The following is a 12,500-nucleotide window of genomic DNA, read 5'->3' on the forward strand; positions in this document are numbered from 1 at the left end:
TCCGGACTCTGCGTTCGGCCTCCGTCGCCTCTCAGCTTTTTTTTTTTTTTTTTTTTTGTATGTTTGTTTGTTTAAAAAAAGGAAAAGGGAAAAACGGATTCTAGTTACAAATTGTCTTGGCCTCTCTCTTTCCTCTCAATCCACACTTCCTCCCGCCAAAATTAAACTCACAAAACGCTGAGACTAGGGGTTGGGGAGAGGGCGTTCCAGGTCCAGACTCGGGCGCCCTGACTTATGCCCTCTTCAAGAAAGAGGGGGCGCCCGGCTCCTTTCTGCCTCGGCAGCTCGGTGTCTGTTATAATAATAATAATAATAATAATAATAACGATGATGATAATAATAATAATAACAACAACAACGACAACAACAATAGGGGGAAAACAGTATCCCACAGCTCAGCTGCCCCCTTGCCAATGCCTTTGGGCCTGCAGGGGGGAAGGGGAGGAGGAAACCTAAGTGTAGGGGTTAGGAAATGTGGGGTGGTCTCCTGGGAGTGCCCTAAGATGGGTCCCTGGAGAACCACCCCTGGGAAAGAGGAGGAAACCCCTTGGGGAGAGAGAAGGCGAGTCCCCTGGGGGAAGCGAGGCCCCTGGGACGGGCCACCCACAGGTAAGAGGACTGCACTGCCCAGGAGAGGGTCAGTACCGGCGGCCCGCTCCCCGCGCCCGGCGCCAGGATAGGTGGGGGTCCCCTTGCGCTGGGAGGGGGGACTGGGGGCAGGGTGCGGGCAAAGGCAAAAGAAAAAGAAAGGGGCAGGCGCGAGGTCTCAGTTATGGAAAAACGCATTGAGCTCCTCGTACATGGGGCCCCGGTCGTGGTGAAGGTGCATATCGTAAGACAAGAGATTCTCCGAGTGGACGCCCCCGCGCACAGCCGACGAGCCGAAGACCAGCCCGTGGCCCGTGGGCCGCGAGCCGGGCAGCGCCGAGTAGTGCATAGAATAATGGTAGCTCTTCTCGTGGTCGGGCGACGAGTCCTGCTTGAGTGAGAAGTTGCCATTGAGACAGAGCGGGGGGCTGAGCGGGCCCTCGTACTCGGAGCTGTTGTAGTCCGGGCTCGCGCCGCCGCCGCCCGCCGCCGCATACAGCGTCTCGTAGGCGGCGCAGTAGCCGTGGGTCCGCAGGGCGTGCGCCGCTCCACCGCCCAGGCCGCCCGCCGCCTGGCACTGTGCGCCCGCCAGGCGCGAGCACGGGTACGGGTAGGGGTGCATGGCGAACGGGCCACCCGAGCCGTGGAAGCGGCCCGTGCCGTCGGCGCCCTGCTCCGTGAGGAAGTTGCGCGAGTTGAGCTGCAGGCAGCCGGCCACCAGGTTGGTGGTGGGCTGCGACAGACCCTTGCACAGCGTCTGCACGTAGGACACCAGGTCGGGCCGCTTGCCGGAGCGCAGGATCTCCGAGAGCGCCCAGATGTAGTTCTTGGCCAGGCGCAAGGTCTCGATCTTGGACAGCTTCTGCGTCTTGGAGTAGCAGGGCACCACCTTCCGCAGGTTGTCCAGCGCCGCGTTCAGGTCGTGCATGCGGTTGCGCTCCCGCGCGTTCGCCTTCTGCCGCCGCAGCTTGGAGCGCTCCAGGCGCGCCTTGGTCATCTTGCGCTTCTTGGGCCCGCGCTTCTTGGGCCGCTCGCCCTCCGCCTCGTCCAGCCCTTCCTCCTCTTCCTCTTCCTCCTCCTCCTCGCCCCCCAGCTCGCCTTCCTCCTTGACCTCGGCCAGCGCGGCCTCCGGCACCTCGTCTGCACGGAGAGGGACTGGCTTGGCAGCCCGGGCGGGCCCCGGAGCCCCGGGCCCCGGCGGAGGCGGCGGCGGCGGCGGCGGCGCGTCGCCCTTGTCGCTCCTCGGCTCGTCGTCGTCGCCGTCGCCCCAGCTGGCGAACTTGGGCACGTCCGAGAGGAGACCGGGCTCGCTGAACAGGCGGGTCAGCATGGTGCCTGAGGGCGCCCCGCGGGCGGGAAGGGGAGACAGCACTGAGTGAGGGGCGCGCTGGGGTCACGCCGCCCCCCTCCCCCAACCTGCTTCCACCCCCGAGTCCGGTGTGGGTTCCTGCCCAGGGGGCCCGGGATGCCCACCTCCTCCGCCTGCCCCGCCCAGAGCCGGCCCAGCCCTGCCCCGGCGGCCCGCCCGGGATCTCGGCCCAGGCCCTCTCCCCAGCGCTGGGCCCCGGCTCCGCCCCTTGCCTGAATGAGGGGCCGCTGCCCCCGCTCAGGGCTTCTCGGGGTCAGGGCAGGGACCGAGTCGGGGCTTTAGGAAAGCGACATCTTCGCCGGGGGAGGCGGCACGCTCGCTCTGAACGCCGGTTCTCCTCTGGCGGTGGAGGAAGCCTGGGCGGCCGCGGGTGGGGACAGCTGCCCCGCTCGGCGGCTCTGGCGGCCCGGGCCCCTCGGCCCGGCTCCCCCACCCCTCCCGCGGCTCTCACCCCCACGCTCCCTAATCCAATTTGCAACTTGGCCGCGCGCCGCCCTCGGCTCGGCCCCCACCCCCGCCGCCCAATTCCAGGGGCGGGAGGAACGCTCTTCTAGCCGTGGCGTCCCCAGCTCCCCGAGCCGGCTCCGGGCGGCGAGGACCGAGGAACCCGGGCGTGGGGAGGAGACGGAGAGAAGCGAGCCCTGTCCGTCTCTCCTGCGGTCAGGGACCCCTTTCCCCCCTTCAAACTGCCTCCCTCCTTCACGACTCTTCAGATCTCGTTGTATTTCAGGGTTGATGAGGGAGGAGAATCAAATTTGTTTGCTTTTTTTTCTTTTTTCTTTTCCTTTTTTTTTTTTTTTTTTGGTGGTAAGGAAAGGTCGCAGGTTCCTCTGGGACAACCATGGGGGGGTTCCCATCTCAGTCTCTCTTCATTGCCCCCCCATGATCCTGCTTTTCTCCCCAAACCCATCGCAGGCAGAGACACCTCCCTCCGCAGCCCCCTGAGCTGCAGCCCCTAGGGGAGAGGGAACTCAGGACACCTCTGATGCCCACCCTATGAAGGGGCATCCTCCCAGGAAAGGGGGATTTGGGGACCCGCTTGTCGGCCGAAGCAGCCGCCCTCCCCCACCCCCCCCACACGGCGGGTCAGATCCAGCTCCCTTTCGGACAACTTACCTCGGAGAGGAGTCAAGGGGAGAGGGGAGGGGAGGGGGGGGGAGGGGGGCAAGAGAGAGAGGGGGGAGAAGAGGAATCTTCTCGCTTATTTCATTGTTCCCCCATCTTCAGGGAGCGGGGGCAGCGGCTCCTCAAGGCGGCGGGCGCCGGCGTCTTCAGAGCGCCATGCGAACCGCGGAGCGAGTGTGGCATCTCTACCAGGCGGGGTACCAGCCTCTATGCCAGGCCATATGGGCTTGGCACGTCACGGGCAGCAGCTATCACATGAGAGACGGTGATTGGCATGCGTCTGCATTGGGGGAGAGCCGGCTCCCCCGGGACCCGCCGCCATCTGTCACTCTCTACTCCAAAAAAAAAAAAAAAAAAAAAAAAAAAATTAAATAAATAAAGGAAATAAATAAATATCTCTGCCGCCCTCCCCTCCCCGCCCAACGCAGGGAAAGCAGGGATTGAGAGGGAGGTGGGAGGAGTTGCCCCCCTCGGATATAGAGCCCCCCACATGGGAACAATGAGGTGGCAAGGCTGGAAATTGGGGGTGTGTGGTGGCCCCCAATTCTATGCTCCTTCCAGGGTCCTGCTCTGTCCATTTCCTCCCTTGCAGGCCCCCAAAGGTGGGTCAGGGACCAAATCCTCAGGTCTGGAGAAGGGACCTCTATGCTTGCCCCCACTCCGCAGGAGGATCCCCTCAGCCACAAAGGGACAGCTGAGGCCCCCTCCCAGGGTGGGCGTGGGGGGCGTCCCTGGCCCAACCCCATAGGTAGATGTTGGCACCATGCCATCCCTCATCCCTGTCTGCCCCTCCCCCACCCACCCTCACGCACACACAACATATGTGGCTGAACGAAATTCAAACCAAGGGAAAGACAGAGAAAAGGAAAGACTTGCCTGGATGTCTGTGCTTCTGCATGGGCGTGTGTGTCTGTGGGGACATGTGTGTATATCTGTGGAGTCAGCCTATGGGAGAGATTTCCTTGGGTGTTTGGGGGCATATGTATGTTGAAGTGGGGGTGGAGAAGAGCCTCTGGAATAACCCTAAGCCTGTGCACCCCCCACTGGGAGTGAGGGAGAGGGTCTCAGTCCGGATTCCTAACCAGAAATCTCTCACTCATCTCCTCCCCCCCCACCTCCTCCCCCTGCTAGACAAGCAACCATCCCACCAGTGGCTTTCTCTCCTGGTCTTCTGACTTATTGAAGGGAGGAGGAGGGGGCTGGGCTGGAAATTGCCTGAAGTTCTTGGAGAACACTCAGCATTCTCTTCCCCCTACAAAAAATACTGAAAATACTGAAGCTAACTCCAGCAGGCTTGAGAGGGACAAAGGGGAGGTGGGTCAGTCAGGTGTCTTGATAGAGAAGTAGAAAATTGCTGTTTTCTCTTACAGCTCACCTTTCAGCTCTCTCACTGGGCCAGACACAGATGCAAATGGCACAAGTTGAGGGAGGTAGCTTGATACACACGCGCGTGCGTGCGCACACACACACACACACACCCCTGTTCCTCACCCCGCGGTGCAGAAAGTGGAGAGACATCCTGACTCAGACAGATCCATGAGTGTGAGCAGGTAATCACAACCAGGTGAGAAAGACCCTTACCCACACCCCGATTCAGCATTTGTGTGTTTCAGACCCATATTTCCTGTCCCTCCCCAGCCTCTAGCTTACACAGACAACTTCAGTTCTATCTTCAGCACACACACTTTGATGTCAACCGCGTGCCAATCGCTGTAGTGGCGCAATGACGAGCAAGGCAGGGCTTTGCTCTCAGTCTGGGCAGGGACTGTTTTTCTCCCACAGGGAGCCTCCAAAGGGGACCTTGGGCTGGTAAGACAAGGATTTGGTCCTTGGTAGAATGAATTAGGTTTTGGATCAAGGCACATAAGATGGCTAAGGAGACCTTGGAAAAGGGGGGCTGGTGCGGTCTGAGGCTCTCAGGGATAGTTGGCCAGGAACTGAAAAGAGCTTCAGAATGAATAGCCCCAACTTGTTTTTTTCCTGTGGCCCAGAGGGGGACTGTCTTGCCCAGGAACACACCAATGGAAAGCAGAACCAGACCTAGAACGTAGGGGCCTAACTCCCAGCCAAGTGCTCCTTCCACAACCTCACAATCTGTCTCAGTGGTCGACCAAGGCTGAGAGGCCAATGCTAAGTTCTCTACCATTCATGCGTGGATCTTAGGTCTGGGAAGGTAGAATCCTACTTCTGGCTGATGGCCTAGGGTGCTCTGGGCATGGCCAGAGGGAGAGGCCAAAGATAGGCCTCAGGTAGGGCAGAGACTCAGGAATGCCACCCAGCCCCTCTCCAAATGTGAGCATAGCCTCAAAATCTTTGCTGTCGCTTTACCAAGGGTGAGGTCTTCAATCCTGACATGGAATCCTTCTCCTCAAGGCCCCCGAGCCATATGATATTTTGGTTACATTCACACAATTTGGGCTTTGATTTCTGCCCAACCCCACTTACTAGCATCCAAGAATGCTAACTACCGTGAGCAGGTTGCACACTGTCTCTCAGTCTTGATTTCTCCATCTGTAAAATGGGGATAATAATACTGCACCTCGTAGAGCTGCTGTCGGTACTAAATGGGATAATACCTACAATGAGGTAGCACAGGGCCAGCGATATCGTGAGCATTCAATAAACAATTAACAACATCTCTTATTTTTATTAAAGCCCTTTGTAAACTGTAACGTGCTCAACCGTATTAATTTCTTACACATACCCACACACACATTCAGAATGCTTTGTCTATACAGAAATTGAGTTTTTGTTGAATTAATGGGGGAATGAACGGATGAGTAAGTGAACGAATACTTCCTTGGGGGAGAGAGACCCCCTCTGCCTTCTCCTCTGGACACTGAGGGAGGGGTTAAGCCACCAGGGGTCTCATAGACCCCTACCACCTTTGCTTTCTGCTCAGGGCGGGAAGCCATACCTTGCTCAGGATAAGAGGGCCTTTGGGAAGTCTCTCCATCTCTCCCGGTCTCCTCTCAAGAATGACCTCAGCTCTTTGGGTCAGAGAAGGCCCTCTCAGCCCCTGCCCCCAACAGGAGGAGGTCTGGGGGTGGGGGGTGGGCACACTGGAGGGTAGGGGCAACTTCATCCCTCTAGGTCTGTTTCCTGCCCCTGTCTTTTCTTCCTTCAGAAAAATGGAACAAGTTTTTCTCACTCGACACGTTTCAACTTTTTTTTTAGAAGATACAATAAAAAACAGGGGAAAATTGGAACAGAGGGAGGTGTGGGATGGGCCAGCCCCAGACATAGGCTTGGAAGAGGTGCAACACACACGTGTCCACATCCACACGAGCAAGCATGAACATACAGAGACATACATGCTTCTCTCTGTTCACCCAGAGATGCGGAGATGCAGTAACAGAGAGACAGAAAGAGCCAGAAATGGAAGGAAGGAGACGGAAGGAGAAGGACACCCAGAGATGCCATCTGTTCCTCCCCCTGGCATTGGGGGAAGGGAGTTGGTGAGGGGCCTAGTCCCCTCTGGGTCTCTGAGAGGGAAAGGGGAATGGTGGGTACCTCAGCCAGACCTATAAGACTCCCTTTCTGCTGCCCACCCCCATGGAGGGAGCTGGGAGCTGAGGGTCTGAGGTTCCCATGGAGACATAGCCCCATCCCAAGGGAGGCCACAGTCTGGGCACCTAAAATGGCTGCCTCAGAGGGGTGGCGGCCATTTTGTGCAGGCTTAGGTCCTGATGGGGGGCAGGGGGGAGGCAGGCAGAGAGAGGGAGAGGGAGGGGACAGGTCATTCCTGAGCAGTCTAGGGGAATCTGGCTCAGGGGACAGGATGAATGTTCTGTAAAACTGCTCTCATTACACCCCCTGCTCCACCAAGGAAAAGACATACACACAGACCTGTAAAGGCTCCACTCCATTCTGACACCCAGAAGGACACCCAGCCAGCCACTGCCGCCCCGCCGCCACCACCACCATGCCCCAAATAAGACTGGTGGGGGCAAGTGTGCTGGAGCAGGAGACTTGATTTCCCACCAGAGTGCCAAGCCATAGGGAGCAGGTGGATTAGATCCCAGGGGTCCTTTTTCTGGCCTAAGCCATCTAAAGCCATGTCCTAGGGCGGCCCTCCACTGAGGTGGGCAGGCAGGTGGAGAATGAGGGTGGGAGCATGGGGAGGAGGGGGCAGCCTGTTCCCCTCACCCCCACCTCCAGTCTGAGGGGACGGGCAGGAATTTGGAGATCCTCTGAGGGCCCGTGCTGCTGGCATGAGCTGTGCTGTGGGGGGAGGAGGAAGGGGAGGGGGCAGGCTGGCACTGCCCAGACGGCGCCTGTTCCATCAGCTTAGGATGCTCGAAGCTTCCTCCTGAAGCATGAGAGCACCTGCCACCCTCTTCCCCAGCTCCCTGCCCCACCTCAAGTCCAAAAGGGCTTTGGGGGAGGGGGACCTGCCGCTTCTTCCTGGCTCTGGGGTGGGCACCTGCCCCGCTGCCCCCTCCCCCGCCCGCCGCAGTGTTCTGGGGAGCGGCGGGCACGCCAGATGGCGTGGCTGAGAATGCGGCGACGTTGCCGGGAGGTGAGGGCTGGCACGGGTGATATGCGGCTGCGTGCCTTGTGGTGCCACGGGGGAGGGGGAAGGGGAGGACCAGTGAGGTGTAGCCCCCCTCCTCCGCGCTGACCTCCTGTCCTGACCTCTAGCTCACCAGCAGATTCTCCTTCGCTGGTGCCCTGGGCTCCCATTCGGGGCCTAGGCCGCACCCAGAGCTGGGTGGGCACGCACGCAAGGGGCAAGGCATGATACTGAGAGTCTTGGGGCAGAACCCTGCTGCACCCTCCTCCCTCCCCACCCTGCCCTCCACAAAGGGTGATGGGGTGGGAGATCTTCTCATCCTCCTGAAAAGCCGGCCCCCTCAGGATTGTTCCCTTGCTCCAAGAGTAGAGCAGCCTTTGCCCCATAACCTTTGACTCCTGCCTTCTGAGCCCTATTCTCGTAAGAGCTGCTTCCTTGATGGACGCTGGTCTCTGATTCTACCTTTCATCAAACTTTCCCCCATTCCTCACAAGTTGGTTCTTGGATGGACACCTCCTCCTGGGAGCCTTCCCAGACACTTCCTGGGCAGGGCCACTTCAATACTTCCCACCCTCTTTTGGGAGGATCCATTTACTCAGGTCTCCCTGACTTGACTGTGGTAGCTACTTGTTTTATATCCCAGCAGTCTCGCGCTTCACACGGGCTGAACTGAGTTGGCGGTCGATATGTGCTTGTTGCATCAGTGCCTGACTGAGAAAGCGGGAGGGTGCTGGAGCCTTTCTGCAGAGAATCTTCTCAAGCAGTAAGGGCCAGTATCCCTGGTGACGCTCAGAACTCCCTGGCCCTTCCTCCAGCCTTTTGCACAAATTTCAGTCTGGGGAGCTGGACTTGAGATGGGGGGTCACAGATTTCCCCCGAAGTGGCCCTCAGAGACAGGGCATGGGGGGTGAGGCTGAGCCTAGAAGTGTTTGGCTTCAGTTCACTGGGCACCAAGCTCTGGTTCTGAGGTCACAGGGGCCCACAGCGCCTGCCCCCACCCCCGAGTGGTCCCTGCCCAGTATAGATCCCCTTACTCCAGCCTTATACCCCATACCTCTCAGCAGGCTCAGCGCCCTTCCCCTCCCCTGTCCACCCTGTCCCACCCTGACCCTGCATGGGGGTAAGTGCAACTGCCCAGAGAGGAGGGCGGAGGGTGCGGGGCAGGGAGATGAGGTCCAGGGACAAGGCTGAGGCCCACTCCCACTGCCTTTTCCTCTTTGCTGATGCTACTCCCCAAAGCCACCCCACCACCACCCAGCAATATCTCAGACCCCTTCTGTCTCATGGGCCCTGTCCAGGCTCTCCTCCCCCATGAAGCCCCTACTGCCCATGGTGTCTTGGTCCTCAGGCTTCTGGCACAGGACCAAGGCTGCCCATTCCTGCCCATCCTCTCTGAAATGTGGTATGCAAGCATCTTCACTGGCTTCCCATGCTCCCCAGAAGCAGGCCACACTCCTTAGGGACAACCCTGACAGGGCTGCTGCCCAATTCTCCCCAACACTTGTCCCTGCCTTCAACCCTGCCCCTCAGCGGCTCAAAGCTGCTTCTGTTTCCACAAGCATCGTGCCTGTGAGCCTTTGTCCCAGTTGTTGCCTAGGTCTGGTCTGGAGCGCCCTCAGCCCTCTCCTACCCTTTTAAGCCTAAGCATCACTTCCTTCAGGAAGTCTCTCTGGGTTAGATGCCCCTACAGTCTTCTCTAATGCTTTCTGGACACTTCTCCCTAAGCAGAGGTATTGACCTTTGCCTAAAGGGTCTCTCCCATCTGATGGCGCGTTTGTTCCTTGAAGGCAGGAAGTTGGCCCAGAGCCTGGCACACACGATGTCCTCAATACGTTGTGGTCCCAAAGGCCTGCCAGCCACTGTTGGAGCAGGTGCCAGCTGGAGCCCAGAAACTGAAGCCTGCATGGGGGCAGAACACCCACCCACAGGAAGCACCTCCTTGAAACCCTCCCTCCTTTGCCCTCAGCCTCTCCCACCAACCCTGGAGGCATGTCAGCCTTCCTCTCTGTACAATGGGCATGATAATGGCAATAAAACCAGCCTGCCAGGACTGTGTGTCCAACAGGCTAACAGGTGTGAAAATGCTGCCTCAGTCCCCGGCCCTGTCCAGATATGGCTGATTCTGCCCCCAAGCCCTTGGTCAGCTCTCCTTTTCAAAATCTTTGTTCCTGGAGCTCTGGTCCTCAGTGTTCCAAATGAGCGTTCGGGACGTCCTGCTCCTGCTCCTCCAGGGGTCCACAGAGGAAGGCAGTCAGATGAAGAGGGAGCTCAAGGTGGTCAAAAGAGCACCCATCTTAGCAGCGTCTTGATCTTGGTCAGATCCCACAACTCTCTGCTTCATCATCTGTAAAATGGGACTAGTGCCACCTGCCCACTTGCTTACCTCCCTCAGGACCTGGGAGGACAGAAGAGATAGCCAGTTATGAAGTGTACTTGGGGGTGGTTAGGTCCTGCTTGATGGGAGACGGTAGCCCCCATGGGGTAGTGAAGGGCATTGCTAAGAGCTGAGGACAGTGTGTGTGTGTGTGTGTGTGTGTGTGTGTGTGTTTCGTCCTCTCCCCGAGGTGGGCTCTGCGGAGAACTTCCTTAAGACCTGGGCATATCCTGGTTTCCTCCCCTGGAAATCAGAGCCAGACATCTGGGTGGGGGACGTTCAGGAAACCTGATACTGGACAGTTCTCTGATGCCTCTCTTGAGCACAGCGTGGGTGGATGGGGCACCAGAGGCTGGCCGTGTTCACAGGAGGGCAGCCTCAAGGGGCCGTGGTGGGGGGTGGGGTGTACATTGAGGAAATGGCCAGGAGGTTTCTATTTAACCAGATACCTCTGGCTCAGCCCCTGGAAGACTGGAGCCCAGGACTTAGCCATTGCTTCCCTACTTCACTACCCCGTAGGGTGGGCACAGGGAAGGAAGGGTCTAGGGGTAGGAGCCTCACGGACCGACACCCCATTTGACAGATAAGGAAACCATAGCATAGCACGGACAGGAAGAGTAACTTGCCTGATGTCACACATTAAATGAGTGGCAGAGCAGTAGCTAGAAACTAGGACCCCAATTCCTGCTTTGGGGTCCTCCTGTCCCTGGGGCCTCAGAGTCCCCTATAATAATGTAACGTGGGAACCAGAATAATGTAAGCACAGCATTGCATTGAATGTTGTTTGTACCAGGCACTGGGCTTCCCATGTGTTATCTTACCCCATTCTCACTCAGACCTCAGAGGCAGGACTACTGTTATTTTAACCCCACTTAAAGATGAGAATGCTGAAGCACAGAGAGGTTGGCATGGAGGTCGCCGTGCCAACGTCACACAGCTAGTATGTTGCCTTTGCCTAAAGGGTTGCAGGTGTGGGATTTGAACCCAGTTCTGACTCTGTCCGTGCCCTCTTTCACTATTACAAATTACTGCCTTCTCTGAAAGTCCCGCTATCGCCACACTGTGGGACCAGCAGCCCCTGTGACAGAGAGGGAAAAGGAGGGTGCCCTGGGAAGGACTGGTGCTCACGGTTTGCCCTTCATCCAGTCCCCCACAGGAGCCAGTGTCCTGGCAGGTGTCTCCACAGTTCTACTCATGGGTGCATGAGGGCTCCTTCCATGCACAGGGAGAGGCTGTCACATTACACATGCTTCCCTCTTCCCTCGGCTCTTTCAGAAGCTGCCCTCCTTGCCCTTGCAATTTCGGTGAGGCGCTTCTTCCACCAGGAAGCCCTCCCTGATGTCATGCCACTTCCTCTTCTGGCCCTTGGCACATGTTGCGCGCGTGGGGATGGACGGACCAGCTGGATCAGCTTTACTCCTGATCACCAGCGGCCTGTCACACCATTCTGTTCCCGTCTGCAAAATGGGAATAAGGAGCCCTACCTCACAGAATCTTTGTGAGATGAGAAGCGAAGCGGCATCTTATGAGGAAGCCCCTGGCACCCAGAGGGACCCTGCCGCTCTCTCCTTCTCCTCCTTGTCCTTCTCCTCCAGGCTTTCTCCCGGTTCTCTCCTCACCGCCCCCGCCCGGCGCCTGGCACAGGGCCCGGCGCGCCCCAGCCGCCCAATCCCCGTTTGCAGCCTGACTTCCTGCCCGCCAGGCTCCCTCGGCACGTGCCCCGCGTTCCCCCCCCCCGCCCCCCCCTCCGGGAAGTGCCACCTCCGGAGCGGCCCCGCGCGCGCCCTGTGGTCCTCCGCCCGGCTCCGGCCGCCGCTGGGCCTCCCGATGGGGGTGCAGCGGGCGGCTCGCAGGTGGGGTCGGCGAGGGCGGAGGCGGGCCGGCGGCGGCGGGAAGGGGACACTGCCCCTTTAAGGTGCCACAGCCGCGTGGCAGGGAAACAGCTTGTGCCAGCCCCATTCCGCCCGGCTCCGCTCGCAACAAGAAACACAATGCATAACAATCAGGCGCGCGCTTGGAGCCTTGCCACGCGGCGGGGGCGGGGCGGGGCCACGGGCGGGGCGGGGGCGCCTGGGTCGCGACCCCCGACCGGCGTCCTGCGGCCGCGGGCGGGCCCAGGCCTGGCGCTCCCCTGCGCCGCCGCTCTGCGCCCCAGCGAGGCGCCCCTGCGCCCGGGCGCCCCCCGCCTCGCCCCCGCTCACCTCCCCCTCCCTCCCCGCCTTCGCGCTCCCTACAAAGTTCATTCCCACTAACTCTTTTCCAGGCCACTTCCCCCTCACATCTGACAATCCGGGGCCCCTCATTCTCCCAGTAATCACTCCACTGCACTAATTGCACATGCAAATATGCAAATGCGTATTAATTAATTACTATACTAATTAGTTCTGTGGTATTTGCGAGTAATAAATCATTGGATGGGAGCGAGGAAGCTGGAGACCTGGCCCATTTTCATTCTGCATAAAATTTTAATGGTCTCTCTGGCTGATCCGGGACGGCAGCGCGCGGAGAGGCTCTTAAAGGGCCAGTGG

General features: G+C 59.0%; 1 protein-coding gene across 1 annotated transcript; it reads right to left on the reverse strand.

The window, feature by feature from the left end:
• Positions 1 to 766: 766 nt before the first annotated feature.
• LOC111151777 (neuronal differentiation 2) lies at positions 767 to 1,918 on the reverse strand. The gene has a single exon (XM_022509977.1). It carries the CDS (start codon positions 1,916 to 1,918, stop codon positions 767 to 769), a length of 1,152 nt encoding a protein of 383 aa, XP_022365685.1.
• Positions 1,919 to 12,500: the final 10,582 nt, after the last annotated feature.

The sequence above is a fragment of the Enhydra lutris genome, unplaced genomic scaffold (assembly GCF_002288905.1).
Source record: "Enhydra lutris kenyoni isolate GAN:26980312 unplaced genomic scaffold, ASM228890v2 scaffoldscaffold26, whole genome shotgun sequence".
NCBI classification, from domain to species: Eukaryota; Metazoa; Chordata; class Mammalia; order Carnivora; family Mustelidae; genus Enhydra; species Enhydra lutris.